Source organism: Myotis brandtii, unplaced genomic scaffold (genome assembly GCF_000412655.1).
Source record: "Myotis brandtii unplaced genomic scaffold, ASM41265v1 scaffold233, whole genome shotgun sequence".
In the NCBI taxonomy this organism is placed as follows: Eukaryota; Metazoa; Chordata; class Mammalia; order Chiroptera; family Vespertilionidae; genus Myotis; species Myotis brandtii.
Window position 1 is genome coordinate 559,127 of NW_005358773.1, and position 15,783 is coordinate 574,909.

Sequence of the window (15,783 nt, forward strand, 5' to 3'; positions counted from 1 at the left end):
GATTCTGGTCAAGGGCATGTACCTTGGTTGCGGGCACATCCCCAGTAGGGGGCGTGCAGGAGGCAGCTGATCGATGTTTCTCTCTCATCCATGTTTCTAACTCTCTATCCCTCTCCCTTCCTCTCTGTAAAAAATCAATAAAATATATATTTTTTAAAAAAGCAAAGGGAGAAGTCCTAGTAATGAACTGGAAGGGCTACTACAGAGTAGATGGGAAAGGGCTAAGGAGGTGACATTCAAGCAGACACTTCAAAGAGGAGAAGGAGCAAATGAGTCAGGCTGAGACTGGGCTCCACCTGAACCTGCCTCTTTGCTCAGCTTCCCACACCCGCCCCCTCCCCGCTTTCCTTACAAGGCTGCTCCTAAGAGCTCACCTTCAACAAACCATTTGCACAAAAATCCTCCTCCAGGCTCTGCTTCCAGAGAACTTGAACTAAGATATTAAGGCATGTGAGTAGAGTTATACTTTGATATGAAAATATACATATGTGACCTTCAAGATTTATCTTTTCTTCTCATTGTTCAGCTTTAATGTGACTAGAGTCACATTTTTTAAAATCTAAGAATGAGAATCAAAGTATTAAAAACAAAGTCATTTTTTTTCATGTGACCCTATATCAAAGTAAATTTTTTCATAATAAAAAATAAACATTGTGGCCCTGGCGAATTTGGCTCTGTGGTTGGAGCATCTGACCTCAGATCGAAAGGTCTTGGGTTCAATTATTGGTTGATCAAGGGCACACACCTCAGTTGCAGATTGGACCCCTGGCCCTGTGTCTCTCTCATGTTGATGTTTCTGTCTGCCTCTTCTCTCTCTCTCCCCACTCCTTCCCTTCTACTCTCTCTAAAGAAAATCAATGGAAAATATATTTTCAGGTGAAGATAAAAAAATAATAATAATAAACATTATGTGCCCTGACCATTGTGGTTCAGTTGGTTGGAGCATTATCCCCATGCACCACCAAGAGTCACAGGTTTGATTCCTGGTCAGAGCACATGCCCAGGTTTCGGGTTTGATCCAACCCACTCCTCCCCCTCTGCCCCTGTTGGGGCATGTACAAAGGCAACTGATGGAGGTTTCTCTCTCACGTCAATCACTCTCTCCCTCCCTCTCTCTCTAAAATCAATATAAAAAATATATTCTCGGGTGAGGATTAAAATTAAGAATAATAAATAAACATTGTGAGGGAGAATTAAAGTCCTAATTTTCAAAATTAAGCTTACCTTTAGTAAGCTGCTCATTTGACACACAAAAACTCATTAATAATAATCATTCTAGCACAAAGCCTATTGATATCTGTGTTAAATACCTAGGAGTTGCAGGGCTGAATTTTTCTTCTCTTTCTAATTCCTTTCTTTGGACCAAGGGATTTTCAATTGTCACTAAAACAGAGGAAAAAGTATGATGCTATTATTAAAAAGTAACAGGTTAAATAAAAAACAAGTGTACATAATAAACATTATAATGTTATTTCTAATTTCTGAGTTAGAGTTAAATATCCTTCCCAATCATTTTCTTGTGTCCCTGGGAGAAACAGAATCCTGGAGTATGACCATCAACTGACCCCAGATGATATTTCTTATGCTTTGTGTTTAAATCCCAACATATGACCCACATTAACATTACTTTATCGATTAATTACACTGAGCATTTTATTTGATTACAAGATGCTCTTCTATATTTGATTTGATTACAGCATGCTCTTCTATAAACACTTAATTGATCTTCATCCAATTCACAGTTGCTCTTGGAAAATAATAGTGGGGCAGAAAGAGCAATGCAAAATCTGAGTCCTGATTTGAGTTTAACAACTTAATAAGCTTATCAGCTAACATTTTAGGGTTTCCATTTCCTCATGGTCTATATTAGACCTTCTTGTGTTCTATTTTGCTAATTACTCACACAATCATTCCCTTTTTACAAATGAAAAAATTGAAGCTCACAAAGGTTAAATAACTTTCTTGAGGTTTTATATCTAGAAAGTAGTAGAGCTAGAATTAGAATTGTTCTGATTTAAAAATCTGTAATCTTTTCACTCTACCACACTAAAATCCTATTTAAATTTATAACCATTATTGACTTTACACTTTTAAAATCCCTATCTCATTCAACCTCACAACCCCCATCAACATATAACGTATCATATACTGTATATACTAGAGGCCTGATGCTTGAAATTCGTGCAAGGGGCTCGGCCCTCACAGTCAAAGCGGTTTGCCTTGGCCCTCACAGCCCTGGCTTCATCCGGAAGGACATCCGGCTGTCTGGTCTAATTAGCATATTACTCTCTCTCTCTCTCTCTCTCTATATATATATATATATATATATATATATACACATATACACACACACACACACACTTTTTTTTATTGATTTCAGAGAGGAAGGGAGAAGAAGAGAGAGAGATAGAAACATCAATGATGAAAGAGAATCACTGATTGGCTGCCTCCTGCATGCCCCTACTGGAGATTGAGCATGTGCCCTTGACTGGAATCAAACCCGGACCCTTCAGTCTGCAGGCCGATGCTCTATCCACTAAGCCAAACTGGCTAGGGCTATAACATATTTTAATACCAAAATATATCTTTAGCTCTGTATAACTAATGTTCTGGCATTTATCCAAGGAATGTTTCTAACTGTGTACTGGGCTCTGTGAAGTCTGTAATATTTTCTACCTTCAACTCCGTATGTTCAATTACTCTATTATTCAGTTAGAGAGATACTACACACAACCCTGAAAGTTAATAATACAAGGCAATATATGATTAGGCTGCTTCATACTACAATATTGGAGAGTAGCAGTTTATCTGCATTACCCTTCCCCTTCTTTTTTCTACCATGAAAGAAAGCTGGAATATATGCTTTCTTATTGCTTGGAGTGCACTAAGTTCTACACTTTATAACAAGCACACTATCTCATTTAACATTCATGAGAATCTGTTAGATATTAATTCATAATTGAGGCCCAACAAGATTAAGTGTGAATAAAGGTTGGAATTAGGATCTATGTGCTTTCAAAGTCCTTGTTCTTTTTGTTATACTACACTGTACTACCAGAGGGATATTGGGGTGGGGAGAGGATGCAAAAGATTTGGTATTTTAGACTAAAAGTAAAGTTTATTAAAACCCATTAAACATTTGCCCTGGCTAGTGTGGCTAATGGTTAGAGTGTCAGCCCTCACACCAAAGGGTCGAAGGTTAAATTCCAGGTCAAGATCAGGTACTTGGGTTGCAGGTTCAATCCCACACCATGCCCCCCATCCACAGAGCACATGTGGGAGGCAACCAATTGATCTCTCTCCCCCTCACTCACTCCCTTCCACTCTCTCTAAAAAATCAATGGAAAAAATATCCTTGGATGAGGATTAACAACAAAAATCCATTAAAAATTAAAATATATTTTATCAAAATCTATTTAACAGCCCTATTATGTTAAATTATTTTAGCAACAATAGGGATTGATGTAAACTGAAATATGAAACCAGATATAAAGCTACCGAGTAAAAATATGTGACTATTACGTTTGTATGTTTCAAGTAATAATGCTGAATGCCTTGTATTATGTTCTTAAATCTTGACTTTTTGTCTGATAAGGTTCTTGAGAATTATGAATTGTGTCTTACAGTAGTCCTCCCTTATTCGTGGTTTCACTTTCCACTGTTTCAGTTACCTACAGTCAACCACAATTTGAAAATATTAAATGAAAAATTCCAGAAATAAACAATTCATAAGCTTTAAAATGTGTGTGGTTCTGCATAGCATGACGAAATCTCGAGCCACTAGAGGTCAGCCATCCCACTCCATCCCTCCTGAAATGTGATGGTCCCTTCATATCCAGGCTGCAGACACTCCCTACTAATTAGTCATTTAGTGGCTGTCTCTTTTATCAGATCAGATCAGTTATCAGATATTTTGAGAGACAGAGACCACATTCACATACATTTTATTACAGTATATTGTTGTAATTGTTCTGTTTTATTAGTTATTGTTGTTAATCTCTTATGTACCTAATTTATAAGTTAAATTTTATCACAGGTCTACATGTACAGGAAAAAACTATATATATTAGAGGCCTGGTACACTAAATTCATGCACTCACAGGGGTCCCTCAGCCTGGCCTGTGCCCTCTCGCAGTCCGGGAACCCTCGGGGGATGTCCGACTGCCCGGGGGGAGCAGGCCTAAGCTGGCAATAGGACATCCTTAGCGCTGCTGCGGAGGTGGGAGAGGTTCCCGCCACTGCTGCTGCACTCGCCAGCTGCCAGCTGTGAGCCCAGCTCAGGGCTTCTGGCTGAGCGGCACTCCTCCTGTGGGAGCACACTGACCACCAGGGGGCAGCTCCTACATTGAACGTCTGCCCCCTGGTGGTCAGTGTGCATCACCACGACTGGTTGTTCCACTGTTTGGTCGATTTGCATATTAGCCTTTTATTACATAGGATACACACACACATATCTACACTAATAAAAGACAAAGATGCTAATTGACCATACCTTCACTACGCCCATCAGCTAATCAGAAGAGTATGCAAATTAACCCAAAAAAGATGGCTGTTAAATTTGCAAACTGCAGGTGGGGCGGGCAGCGCCAGATGCCACCCGGGAGGCGGAGCTGGCGATCGCCCCGGCCAGAAGCCTGAAGCCTGGGCAGGGGCGGAGCCGGCAATCGCACAGGGCTGGGGGTCCCCTGCCCAGGCCTAATGCCCCAGCCACAGGACTGAGGCCTGGGTAGGCGATCGGAGCGGCCTGGGGGTCCCCTGTCCAGGCTTAATGCCCTGGCCAGAGGCCTGAGGCCTGGGCAGGGGCAGAGCCGGCGATTGCCCAGGCCAGAAGCCTGAGGCCTGGGCAGGGGTGGAGCCGGCAATTGCACAGGGCTGGGGGTCCCCTACCCAGGCCTAACGCCCCGGCCAGAGGCCTGAGGCCTGGGCAGGGGCAGAGCGGGCCATCGGAGCGGGATGGGGGTCCCCTGCCCAGGCCTAATGCCCCAGCCACAGGACTGAGGCCTGGGTAGGCGATCGGAGCGGCCTGGGGGTCCCCTGTCCAGGCTTAATGCCCTGGCCAGAGGCCTGAGGCCTGGGCAGGGGCAGAGCCGGCGATTGCCCAGGCCAGAAGCCTGAGGCCTGGGCAGGGGCAGAGCCTAGGATCAGAGCGGGCTGGGGGTCCCTTGCCCAGGCCTAAGGCCTTGGCCATAGGCCTGAGGCCTGGGTAGGTGATCGAAGCGGACTGGGTGTTCCCTGCCCAGGCCTAACGCCCCAGCTAGAGGCCTTAGGCCTGGGCAGGGGCTAAGCCGGGGATCGGTGGGAATTACAGAGGAGACACCTTTTCTGACTGCTGATTGGCTAAGCTCCCTGTATGCCATTGGTAATATTCTTAGTAACTTGGGTAATAAGAATCCAAGAAGGTGATGTAGGGTTCTTTCACCTCACTCCTGGAGAAAAAAAACGAAGGTCTGCTGCTGGAGGGGCTAGGAAATATTATATCCTGCCCTAGCTGGTTTGGCTCAGTAGATAATGCCTCGGCCTGCCTACCACAGGGTCTGGGTTCAATTCTGACCAAGGGCATGTACCTAGGTTGCAGGCTCTCCCCTGGCTGGGGCCCAGGTCAGCGCTCATGCAGGAGGCAACCAGTCAAAGTGTTCCTCTCACTTTGATGTTTCTCTCTGTCTTTCCCTTTCTCTTCCACATTCTCTAAAAGTCAATGGAAACATATCCTCAGATGAGGATAAAAAAAATAATAAAGAAATGTCATATCCTATGAAAGACACATTTCGAAAATGCCTAAAGAAAGTTGTCATTTTTTCATGGTGAAGGGACCGGAGTCCGTGTTGATGAAAACACCTTGGTGGCTGCGGTGACTGGCAGTGGCTGCAGCAGCGGGGTGATGGGGCTGGTGCCTTCCCCTGATCAGCCTGGTTGCCTCCCACAAAGGGAGGCCAGGCTGCGGCTTAGGCCCTATCCCCAAGGGGAGCAGGGAGCGGGCCTAAGCTGTCAGTAGGACATTACATGAGGGCTCCCAGTATATGAGAGGGGGCAGGCTGGGCTGAAGGACCCCTCCCCCCCCCAGTGCACAAATTTCGTGCACCGGGCCCCTAGTATATGTGTGTCACACACACACACATACATATAGTATATGGTTTGGTACTATCTGGATTTTCAGATATCCATTCACTGGGGGTCTTGGAACTTAGCCCCTGTATATAAGGGCAACTACTGTATTGTATTTTGACTCCCTCAGAGTAGTTACCACAAATATAACAAAGGAATAATACTATAATAAATACAATTTAAGAATCAATTCCCACTTACCACACTCACCAACCCTAAAGCTGGCAGAAAGTGATCTGATGTAATCTTCATTGCCCCAGGATGTTGCGTTTACAAAATGCGTTGGTGAATCACGAATGGTGAAACTGAAAGTGTACCTTTCTGACCCAATATCTAAGGGAAAACCAATGCTTTTATTTTTCAAATGAAATGTTCCATTATACTTTTGAAAAAATAGTATTTTGATGATAATAATAATACTCAAAGACATGGTATAAAATATTATTTCAAATATAAATTCTGTAATAAGTTATACTTGCTTTTATGAATTTCAAAGCTGCCAAAGTAGATAATCACCTTACTATTAACCCCTCTGTTCCCTTTTCCCAGTTACCTGTATATTTGGAGGGAAATTACACATAGGTTTGAATCATCCAGATATTAGCTTAGATCCTCCATTTCTCTCTTACTATTACTGTTTTAACCTAGGTCAAATTCAAATCTAAATTATTTGAAAACAAATAAATGTGTGCTACTAAATGATACCACTAGAGGTCAGGAAGTACATCTTTTAAAAAAATTTTTTATTACTTTTGCTAATTTTTAAAAAAACAACACAACCTAACATACATATACAAATTATAAATATCTATGGAACTGTAATTAGTGTTACCTTTGGGTGGGGACTGGGCTGGGAAGAGCTGGGGATTAAATGAATAATTTTACTTTTTCAACTCTATGACTTTCTGTACTGCTTGATTTTTAATGAAAATATATTATATATGTTATATGTATAATGTTTTTTAAAGTCAATAAGCACATTTTCTCCAAAAAAGGAATATTGTACATATAATCATATAAAGTAGTCAAATACTACAGAAGTGGTTCCCTACCCTCACAGTCTAAGTGAAAATGGTATTTTATTGTTGTAAATTTAGTTACTATTTAAATATTGACTTTTAAAAATTCATGTATTTTTCCATCATCATTTATCCCCCTATATAATTCTTGTATTTTAAATTATCCCTTGTAAAGCTTAGAAAACAGATATTTAAACTTTTTCAAATTACTCAAATGGTAATTCTGATCTAATTAATTAAGTAAAGTGAAGACACAAACAAGTATGGGTGGGAGATGACATCTTTGTTTTTTACCTCAAAAATAATAACAGAATATTACATGAAATACAATAAAAATAAAGGTGCCTATCACTCTACCATGAGTCAAATAACACAATCACTAAGATGATTCAAGCAAAATTAATGTCTCCTTCCAAAATTATTGGCTGGCTTACTAGAGCTCTAATTCCCTCAAGCTGTATAGAAATACACTGTAACCTTTAATAAACACCATTGACACTTTTAAAGCTAATAGTAATGAGTTGCTAGATATGACATTCTATATTTTAACTTTGCATGTTAACTTCAAAAGTTTGAAGGTGAGTTGTTTTTAAAAATCCAATTTTAATCTTGGATTATGTTTCCATAGTCCTAACACTCTTGCACAGTTCAAGCAACTCAATAAGGACCACTAAAGCTAAAGTGAACTAAATGAAAGATGAATATTTTTCACTGAATTATCTGGTTGTTGGAGTAAATATGTAGCTACTGCTGCCATACTTCTCTCCTTCAACACTACTCTATCATGACATATCCCTGCTCCAAAACCTTCTTTCTTATAACTTTCTGTCTTATTTGAGATTTACCTGTGTACTTGTATCTCTTAGGCTGAAAGTGATAGTTACTATGGGTCACACACCCTTACATTTAATTCTCACACCAGCTCTATTTATCTCGATTTCACAGCTGTATATAGGACACATTTCAGATCACTCGGTGACTAAATGAGCTCAGTCAATCTAGCTATAAGTCTAGACCAGCGGTTCTCAACCTGTGGGTCGCAACCCCTTTGTGGGTAGAACGACCCTTTCACAGGAGTTGCCTAAGACCATCGGAAAACACATATATAATTACATATTGTTTTTGTGATTAATCACTATGCTTTAATTATGTTCAATTTGTAACAATGAAAATACATCCTGCATATCAGATATTTACATTACGATTCATAACAGTAGCAAAATTACAGTTATGAAGTAGCAACAAAAATAATTTTATGGTTGGGGGTCACCACAAAATGAGGAACTGTATTAAAGGGTCGAGGCATTAGGAAGGTTGGGAACCACTGCACTAAACCATCACAGACACATTGATACACATTAATAAGTTGATCAACTTAACTAGCTACTTGGGCATTATATCTCTAAGCTTTCAAATATGTGTTTGAGAAATATCAAATAAAATCATTAAAAATGGTTTTAGCTTGGCCAGCATGGTTCAGTGGTTGAGCATTGACCTATGAATCAAGAGGTCACGGTTCGATTCCTGGTCAGGGCTCATGCTGGGTGCGGGCTTGATCCCTAGGTGGGGCGTGCAGGAGGCAGCCAATCAATGATTCTCTCTCATCATTGATGTTTCTCTCTCTCTCTCTCTCTCTCTCTCTCTCGCTCGCTCCCCCTCTCCCTCTCCCTCTCCCTCTCCCTTCCTTTCAGAAATCAATAAAAATATTTTTTAAATGATTTTAATGTCCTCACGCACATAACCTTAAATTGAGTACTTTACCATACAAATAGAGAACACGGCCATTGCTCTTAAGGATTTAAACAGGCATGAGAAATTTAATCAATAAATACATTTTGTTGTAGTCATAAGCCACAATTGATGAAAAGTGAAGCAAACTGTTAAACAGAACTCAGCTTTTTCTGTCTGGAAAGCCTTTGACATCTGTTTTCCCAATAACTATACCGATTATTTTCTGGAAAAAAAAGGTTACAGAAAACAAATATTAAACACAGATGTAGACGGTAAATTTAATTTCATGGACTTGTTATATTTTACTGGCTCTAACAAACATTTTTTGCTAGGAACCACTTAAATGTATTTATTCCAGACAAACTTCTAAAATAAGTTCATAAATGTTCGATTCCACAAGGAATAGTACAAAGCAATAACATAGTTAACTACTATTACAAATATAATCATTTAATACTTAGTATGTTTCTACTTTATTTTCAATCACTAGGTAGAGTACAGTAACTGCCCTATGCTATCAATCCTTACTGAATTCATTCAAAGCACATGTATAATACAATTTAATTTGCCACGGACTTCAAAGCTTTCTTTTATTTAGGGTTTTCTAACAATCCACATAAATTTGCTTAGCTTCTTAATCCAAACATGCTGAACAGTAATATAAATTAGATTGCAACAGAACTTGTAGTATATTGCTGCTAATAAATCTAAGCTCTAAAGTCCTAGATCTTAAACCTTAAAGATATTAACATCTCTTTAACCTTTTTAATGTTCTCTTTAGTGACTACCAAAGAAAAATTAAAAATTAAAAAGTGCTTTGAGCCCTAGCCGGTTTGGCTCAGTGGATAGAGCATTGGCCTGCAGACTAAAGAGTCCCAGGTTTGATTCTGGTCAAGGGCACATGCCTGGGTTGTGGGGCTCGATCCCTAGTGGGGGGCATGCAGGAGGCAGCCAATCAATGATTCTCTCTCATCATTGATTTTTCTATCTCTCTCCCTCTCCCTTCCTCTCTGAAATCAATAAAAATATATTTTTTTAAAAAGTGCTTTGAGAAATAAAAACAATTAGCTTTTTCTGAAAGGATAAACCTAAATTTATATTATTAATCTAGCAACTGATTTTAACCTTATAATAATCTGTTACATTTAAAATACATTCAAGCCTGGACAGCGTGGCTCAGTGGTTGAGTGTCCACCTATGAACTAGGAGGTCATGGTTTGATTCCCAGTCAGGGCACATGCAGGGGTTTCAGGCTCGATCCCCAGTGTGGGATGTACAAGAGGCAGCCAATCAATGATTCTCTCTCATCATTGATGTTTCTCTCTCTCCCTTTCCCTTCCTCCGAAATCAATATAAATAAATAAATAAATAAATAAATAAATAAAATACATTCAAGCTTTTAAGATTGCCATATCCTAATTGAGCAATTAGTCTTATTACATTTATACACACTGCTATTATTTCTTAAATTCCATATGCTTTCAGATCTCACTGAATTTTGTTGAAAAAACACAACTAATGGAAATATTGAGTAAAACTTTCTAACTAAAGAGGAAATTAGCAAACAATTTATCAGTCAAAAAAACTATAACAGCAATAATTATTTTTAACATTAATAAATTTTGAATTGCAAACTATTAAAGTTACATATAAATTTATCCTATTTTAAGAAATCAGATTTGCAAATGCCAAATGTAAATAGCAGACTGCTCAGGAGCAAGAAAGGTAAGGGATTGTGATCATTGCTTTACAACAAATTCACTTTATAAAATGATTCTACCTAGCTTTACTTTAAAAAAATAAGAGTCTTGTTATATTTGAAATTATTGAATTCCCCCATAACCCTTCCCCCCAAAATGAATTTTCACATAATCATTTCAGAAATACACCTGTTGTATATCTTTATGTCATAAAAGCAGCATAATAGCAAGTATTTAAGTCTATAAGTTGGATAATTTGATTAGAAAATAGATACTGCTGAACAAAAATGTCTTAATTGTACAATGCTAAACTTGAGTTTAGCATTTAAATAGTTAAAATAAGCTTCAGATCATTTTGAACAATCACTAGTCATATATACAATCTCCTACTCTGGAGACAAAAGAGATACTAATTTTCATTTAGATGGCATAAATACAAAAACATTTAGGGGTACTTAATGTAAAACAGTTATACAAATGCAATGAATACCTATGTACTTGTCAACTATAAAAACATGTGTAAAAAGAATCAATATATTACCACAGAAAATTTCATTATAGAACAACCAGACCACAATATCATTGAAGCCTACCAGATTAGCCATATTTGGATGCAGATCTGAGAGTGTAGTGAAGTTCTTCAATGCAAAGAAGTTTGCCATTCTTTTATCTGCATTTTAGAAAACATAATTTAGGTGCATAAATAAATAAATGAAATAAACTATAAACAATTCCAAGACTAAAAAAGAATTTATTTAGAAAAGCACTGGATAGTTTACTCATTCTTAGAGAAAAGGTTTTATTACAACAGTGAAATGTAAGTTAATACAGATTCAACCTGTAAAATACATGTTCCAAAATGTCCTTTTATAGTTTTGAATGTATAGGTTATGCTTCAGTTTTTAAATTTACACTCCAAATATGTATAATTTACAATTTTTGAGCACCCTCAAATGTAGAGTTTCAGATGAGAGATGATTCAATAGGACATTTATGGATTTAAATATTAGCATAAAGCCCACTTTTAAAAATATAGCAAAACTCTATTGTAAATTCCTCAAATCATGCATTTGATTACACTGTGTGTGTGCAGGCATAGGCAGTGACTTTAACCTCACCTCTAGATGGTAAGCTCCATGAGGGCAGATGTGGCATCTAACATTTTATGTGTGTAATTCAATGCTGTTTAACATAAAAGGCACTCAATAAATATCAAACAAATGAAATGATGGCTTGTCCCTTGGTGTTATCACTAAAATAGGTTTTACGGTAGTAAAATTGTCAACTACACCAAATTAGCAGATTTACTCAACTTCACTTCATAATATATGGTCTCTTTAACTGTGAAGTTCTCACTCACCCACAGGTTATGCCCATAACATGAGTTTCAGGGAACCTGTGACATTAGTCAAATGTGATTTTGAATTCCAGTGCCACTAGTTTGTAGTCAAGTGTTTTGCCACTGAGTTTTAATTTCCTCATTCATAAAATGTGGATTATATCTGCCCCACAGGGTTGGTCTGAGAATTAGAAATAATGGACATAAGGTGCCTAGAAGTTTATAGACTCTCAACAGGAAAGAACACTGCTTTTCATTCTTATCCAATGTAACTATTTCTGTATTCAAGACCTTTTGGTGCCAGCAAAAACAACCAGGATATTAAGCAGTGTTAAGTTTCCTACTCATTCTTTGGTGTGGTCTGATCTGGCTCACTATGCAATTTCAGTCTCTGAAATACTTGCCAAACCTTGACAGATTCATTCATTCATCCACCTACTCAACAAACATTACTGAGAGTCTGTGAAGTGCAAGACACTTGAAGTTGGAGAGGATGAACTATTCAATACGTGGATTGTGTATCACATACATACTAAATGAATTCTCTAAATTTTTACCCCTTAGGGTCTCTTAGTGGTTTGATCATTGACTTATGTGATATCATATGAACTCTTTGAAGTTCCTCCAATTTCTACTATTATTCAAAATATATGGTGATACTACTTTAGTGTCTGTTCCCTCCCCCCTCCCCAAATAAAAAGACAACTTGCTTCTTTACCTGGACATTTTGATAAACACAAAGTTAACATGAAATAAAGAGCTCGTTATGGTAACCCAGAGATTACACCACTCATCAGCAACTACTGTCCCTTCTGCTTTCCAGACATATTTTAAATGTCTCCTTTTCTCCATCTCCAATGCCATCTCCTCAGTCCAAGACTCAGTCATTCCTGTCCTGGAGTACTGCAATCACCTGGTTTATGCCTATTTTATTTACTCAACACGTGTGGGTTGTGCCTGGTATTATCAGGCCCTGAATCAGGACAGAGCACGACTGGGGCTGGTCTCCTACCCGGAAGCCTTGGAGAGGAGCAATGAAAACAGAGAGCCAGATGTGGGACCAGATCTCAAGGCCACTGATTCAGATCCTTGGCAAGGGTGGCGGGAAAGAGGAAGTGGCTTTAGAAATAGTCCAGTTAAGGCAGTGATGGCGAACCTATGACACGTGTGTCAGAGGTGACACGTGAACTCATTTTTTTGGTTGATTTTTCTTTGTTAAATGGCATTTAAATATATAAAATAAATATCAAAAATATAAATCTTTGTTTTACTATGGTTGCAAATATCAAAAAATTTCTATATGTGACACGGCACCAGAGTTAAGTTAGGGTTTTTCAAAATGCTGACATTGCGAGCTCAAAAGGTTCGCCATCACTGAGTTAAGGTAACATTGTGGCAGTGTCACAGGTAATAGTTTGGAGTGCCTGTTATGAGGCCGGCCCTACACTAGACACTAGATCCACCATGATGATCTCTGACATCGCCACCCCCCAGGTCTCCCTAAGCTCATTGCCACCCCCCAGGTCTCCCTAAGCTCTAAGCCCTCCTTCCACTTAAACCTCCTGTCTGGCCCAGAGCCCAAGCTGACCTGGCCTGTTCCTCCCAGGACCTTCCTGTCCCTTATTTTAGGTTTCATGAAGGTGTGGCAGGGCCAAAGCCCTTGTGCTTCTCCTTGCTGGAGCTTCCTCCATAGGAAAACGCTGCATTGCTTAGTCCTAACTCCCACTGGGGTACTGGCACAGGATAAGGGGACTCTGAACCCACAGAAGGAAGTCACACTGTTTGCTACTGGCTCTGAGAAGTCTCTGGTCCAGAGATGAGCCGAGGCTGTCAGTCAGACACTTAGGACAAAGCCCACCAACTTTCCTGTTTTGAGACCATGGTCTCAAATTCTGAGCAGGCCAGAGTTAAGTCAGTTTGAGGCCTGGGCCCCGGGAGGAGGAGTTGTGAGCAGAGGGGAGAGGGCACTTGTCATAAACTTTGCTGACTTTTTTCCCAGGGCCAGGAAGGGGTGTATGTGTTTATGCTCCTGTGTGCGCTTTCCCTTCCAGTCAATGCAACGATTATCCATGAAGAACTGTGTCAGGTGCTGTGCTGGTGCCCCAGAGCTACCTGACTCCGCCATCAGAACATCCCATCACCATCTACTCTGTCATAATCGACACTTCCTTTCCTGACGGCCCAGAACAAACCAATCCTCACCAAGTCCTCCAAGGCTCCCTCCTAATTATCTCTTCCATCTGATCCCTCCCCCATCTCCATCCTACCACTCTCTGCTGCTACTTTGCCTCCTCCAGCTCTTCTCCACATGACAGAGAATTCTTTAAAAAGTTAGGTCGTCTCTCCCTTGCTTAAAACTCTTCCCAATTGCACCCCGAATTAAATCCCAACTCCTTACTATAGCCTTGTAAAGCCCAGCTGATCTGCCCTCTGCCCATCTCTTCGTCTCTTTTCTCACCTGGCTGCTCTCCTTTCCTCAAACAGGACTTGGGGCCTTGGCATATGCAGCCCCCGCCCTTGAGCAGCCTCCCATGCCCACCCTCGGGTCTTCCCAAGGCCGGCTCCTCAGCATTCTTTGGGTCTCGAAGAGAAGCCTTCCCTACTCTCTACCTAACGTATCTCCCAGCCTGTTTCTCCTCTTAGTAACCCTAATCCATAATTGTTGCTTGTGCGCTGTCCTTTCTCCTCATTAGGTGACAGAGCTGAGCCTTCTGTGGTCTCCTATTATGTCCTGCAGTTTAGTGCCTAGTGTGTTGCCTCGTGCATAGGTAGCTGCCGGTTGTTGTTGACTAAATTAATTAGCCCTAAATTAATCTGATTTGTAATTTGAGGATACTATTGCTATAATTAGCTTTTTAGATAGAATTTTCTTCAACAGCTAACTTTACATCATATTACGTGTTTAAATAATGGGACAAGTACGGTTCATATCTTGCCATGCTAGACAAGTGGAGCTTCCAAGGAGCTCGGCGATGATGTTCCCGTAACTTCCTACTTTATTCTCTAGACTGGGGGGTGGGGGTGGGGGTTAGGCCACTGCACAGAAGTCCTCTTTATATGGTCATTTCCACACAGAAACCTCCCCCTCCCATCACAAACCACAGATTCTGTGACAAATCTTGGTAAAACTGGAAATTTTCTCTCATAGAGGGGAACAATTTCAACTACCTCTGTAGGTCCAATTCAAAAAGGTCGTTTTTACTGCTGCTCTTCCAGGGAACTCGGCGAGTTCTGCATGTAAGCGTCCAGCTGACTTCCGGCGCCCGGGGCGCCCGTGGGAAAACGGCCGCTGGCCACCACCCTGGGGAACCGCGGCACCCAGGCAGGAGAACGCTTGTCAGTTACCTTCCCAGGCCGGTTCAAATCGTATAACTAAACACGGCTTTGCAGGAAAAAGAAAGCTGTCTGACTGCCTTCAAACACCATTTCCTAAAGGCTATCATCCCACGCCCTCCTCACTCGGTCGCACCTCACAGATGAGTCCCGCGCCCAGCCACTCCGGGGATCCGAACTGCAGGCCCTTGAAAGCCCCCGGCGACGCGCGACACTCCCCGTGTGTTCCGGCCGCGTTTGTAAATGTATTATTCTGGTGATTCCGACTCTGTGACACCCCGGGAAAGGCACAAGGTCGGGGTGGCCGGGGAAAAAAAAATCCCACCGGGGACGCGGGTCCTGTCGCACCCGTCACACCCAAGAATGTCCCACTCGGAGAAGGAACCCTAACGTGAGCGACAATGTGGAGTCCGCGTGGAACGCGCGTCTGTTCTGTCCCGAGGACACAGGCGCGTCTGGGGGCGCAGTCATTCATTCGACGCGCACCGACGCGTTCCACCCGGTTCCACAGGACACGCGAATTCGAGGTGACGCGGCCCCTCGGGCTCCGACCGTGGGA

The 15,783-nt window shown here is 40.9% G+C and overlaps 1 protein-coding gene across 2 annotated transcripts in view; it reads right to left on the reverse strand.

Annotated features, from left to right (window-relative positions):
- Window positions 1-11,222, reverse strand: part of MEIOB (meiosis specific with OB domains) — a 24,554-nt gene extending 13,332 nt beyond the window's left edge. For both annotated transcript variants that reach the window (XM_005866565.2, XM_005866564.2), the window contains exons 1-4: window positions 11,146-11,222; window positions 9,018-9,075; window positions 6,304-6,435; window positions 1,311-1,383 (exon numbers count right to left, since the gene is read on the reverse strand). In XM_005866565.2, the coding sequence (XP_005866627.1) occupies window positions 1,311-1,383; window positions 6,304-6,435; window positions 9,018-9,075; window positions 11,146-11,214 (332 nt within the window). In that variant the 5' untranslated portion in view covers window positions 11,215-11,222. The remainder of the gene's footprint in view (window positions 1-1,310; window positions 1,384-6,303; window positions 6,436-9,017; window positions 9,076-11,145) is intronic.
- Window positions 11,223-15,783: the final 4,561 nt, after the last annotated feature.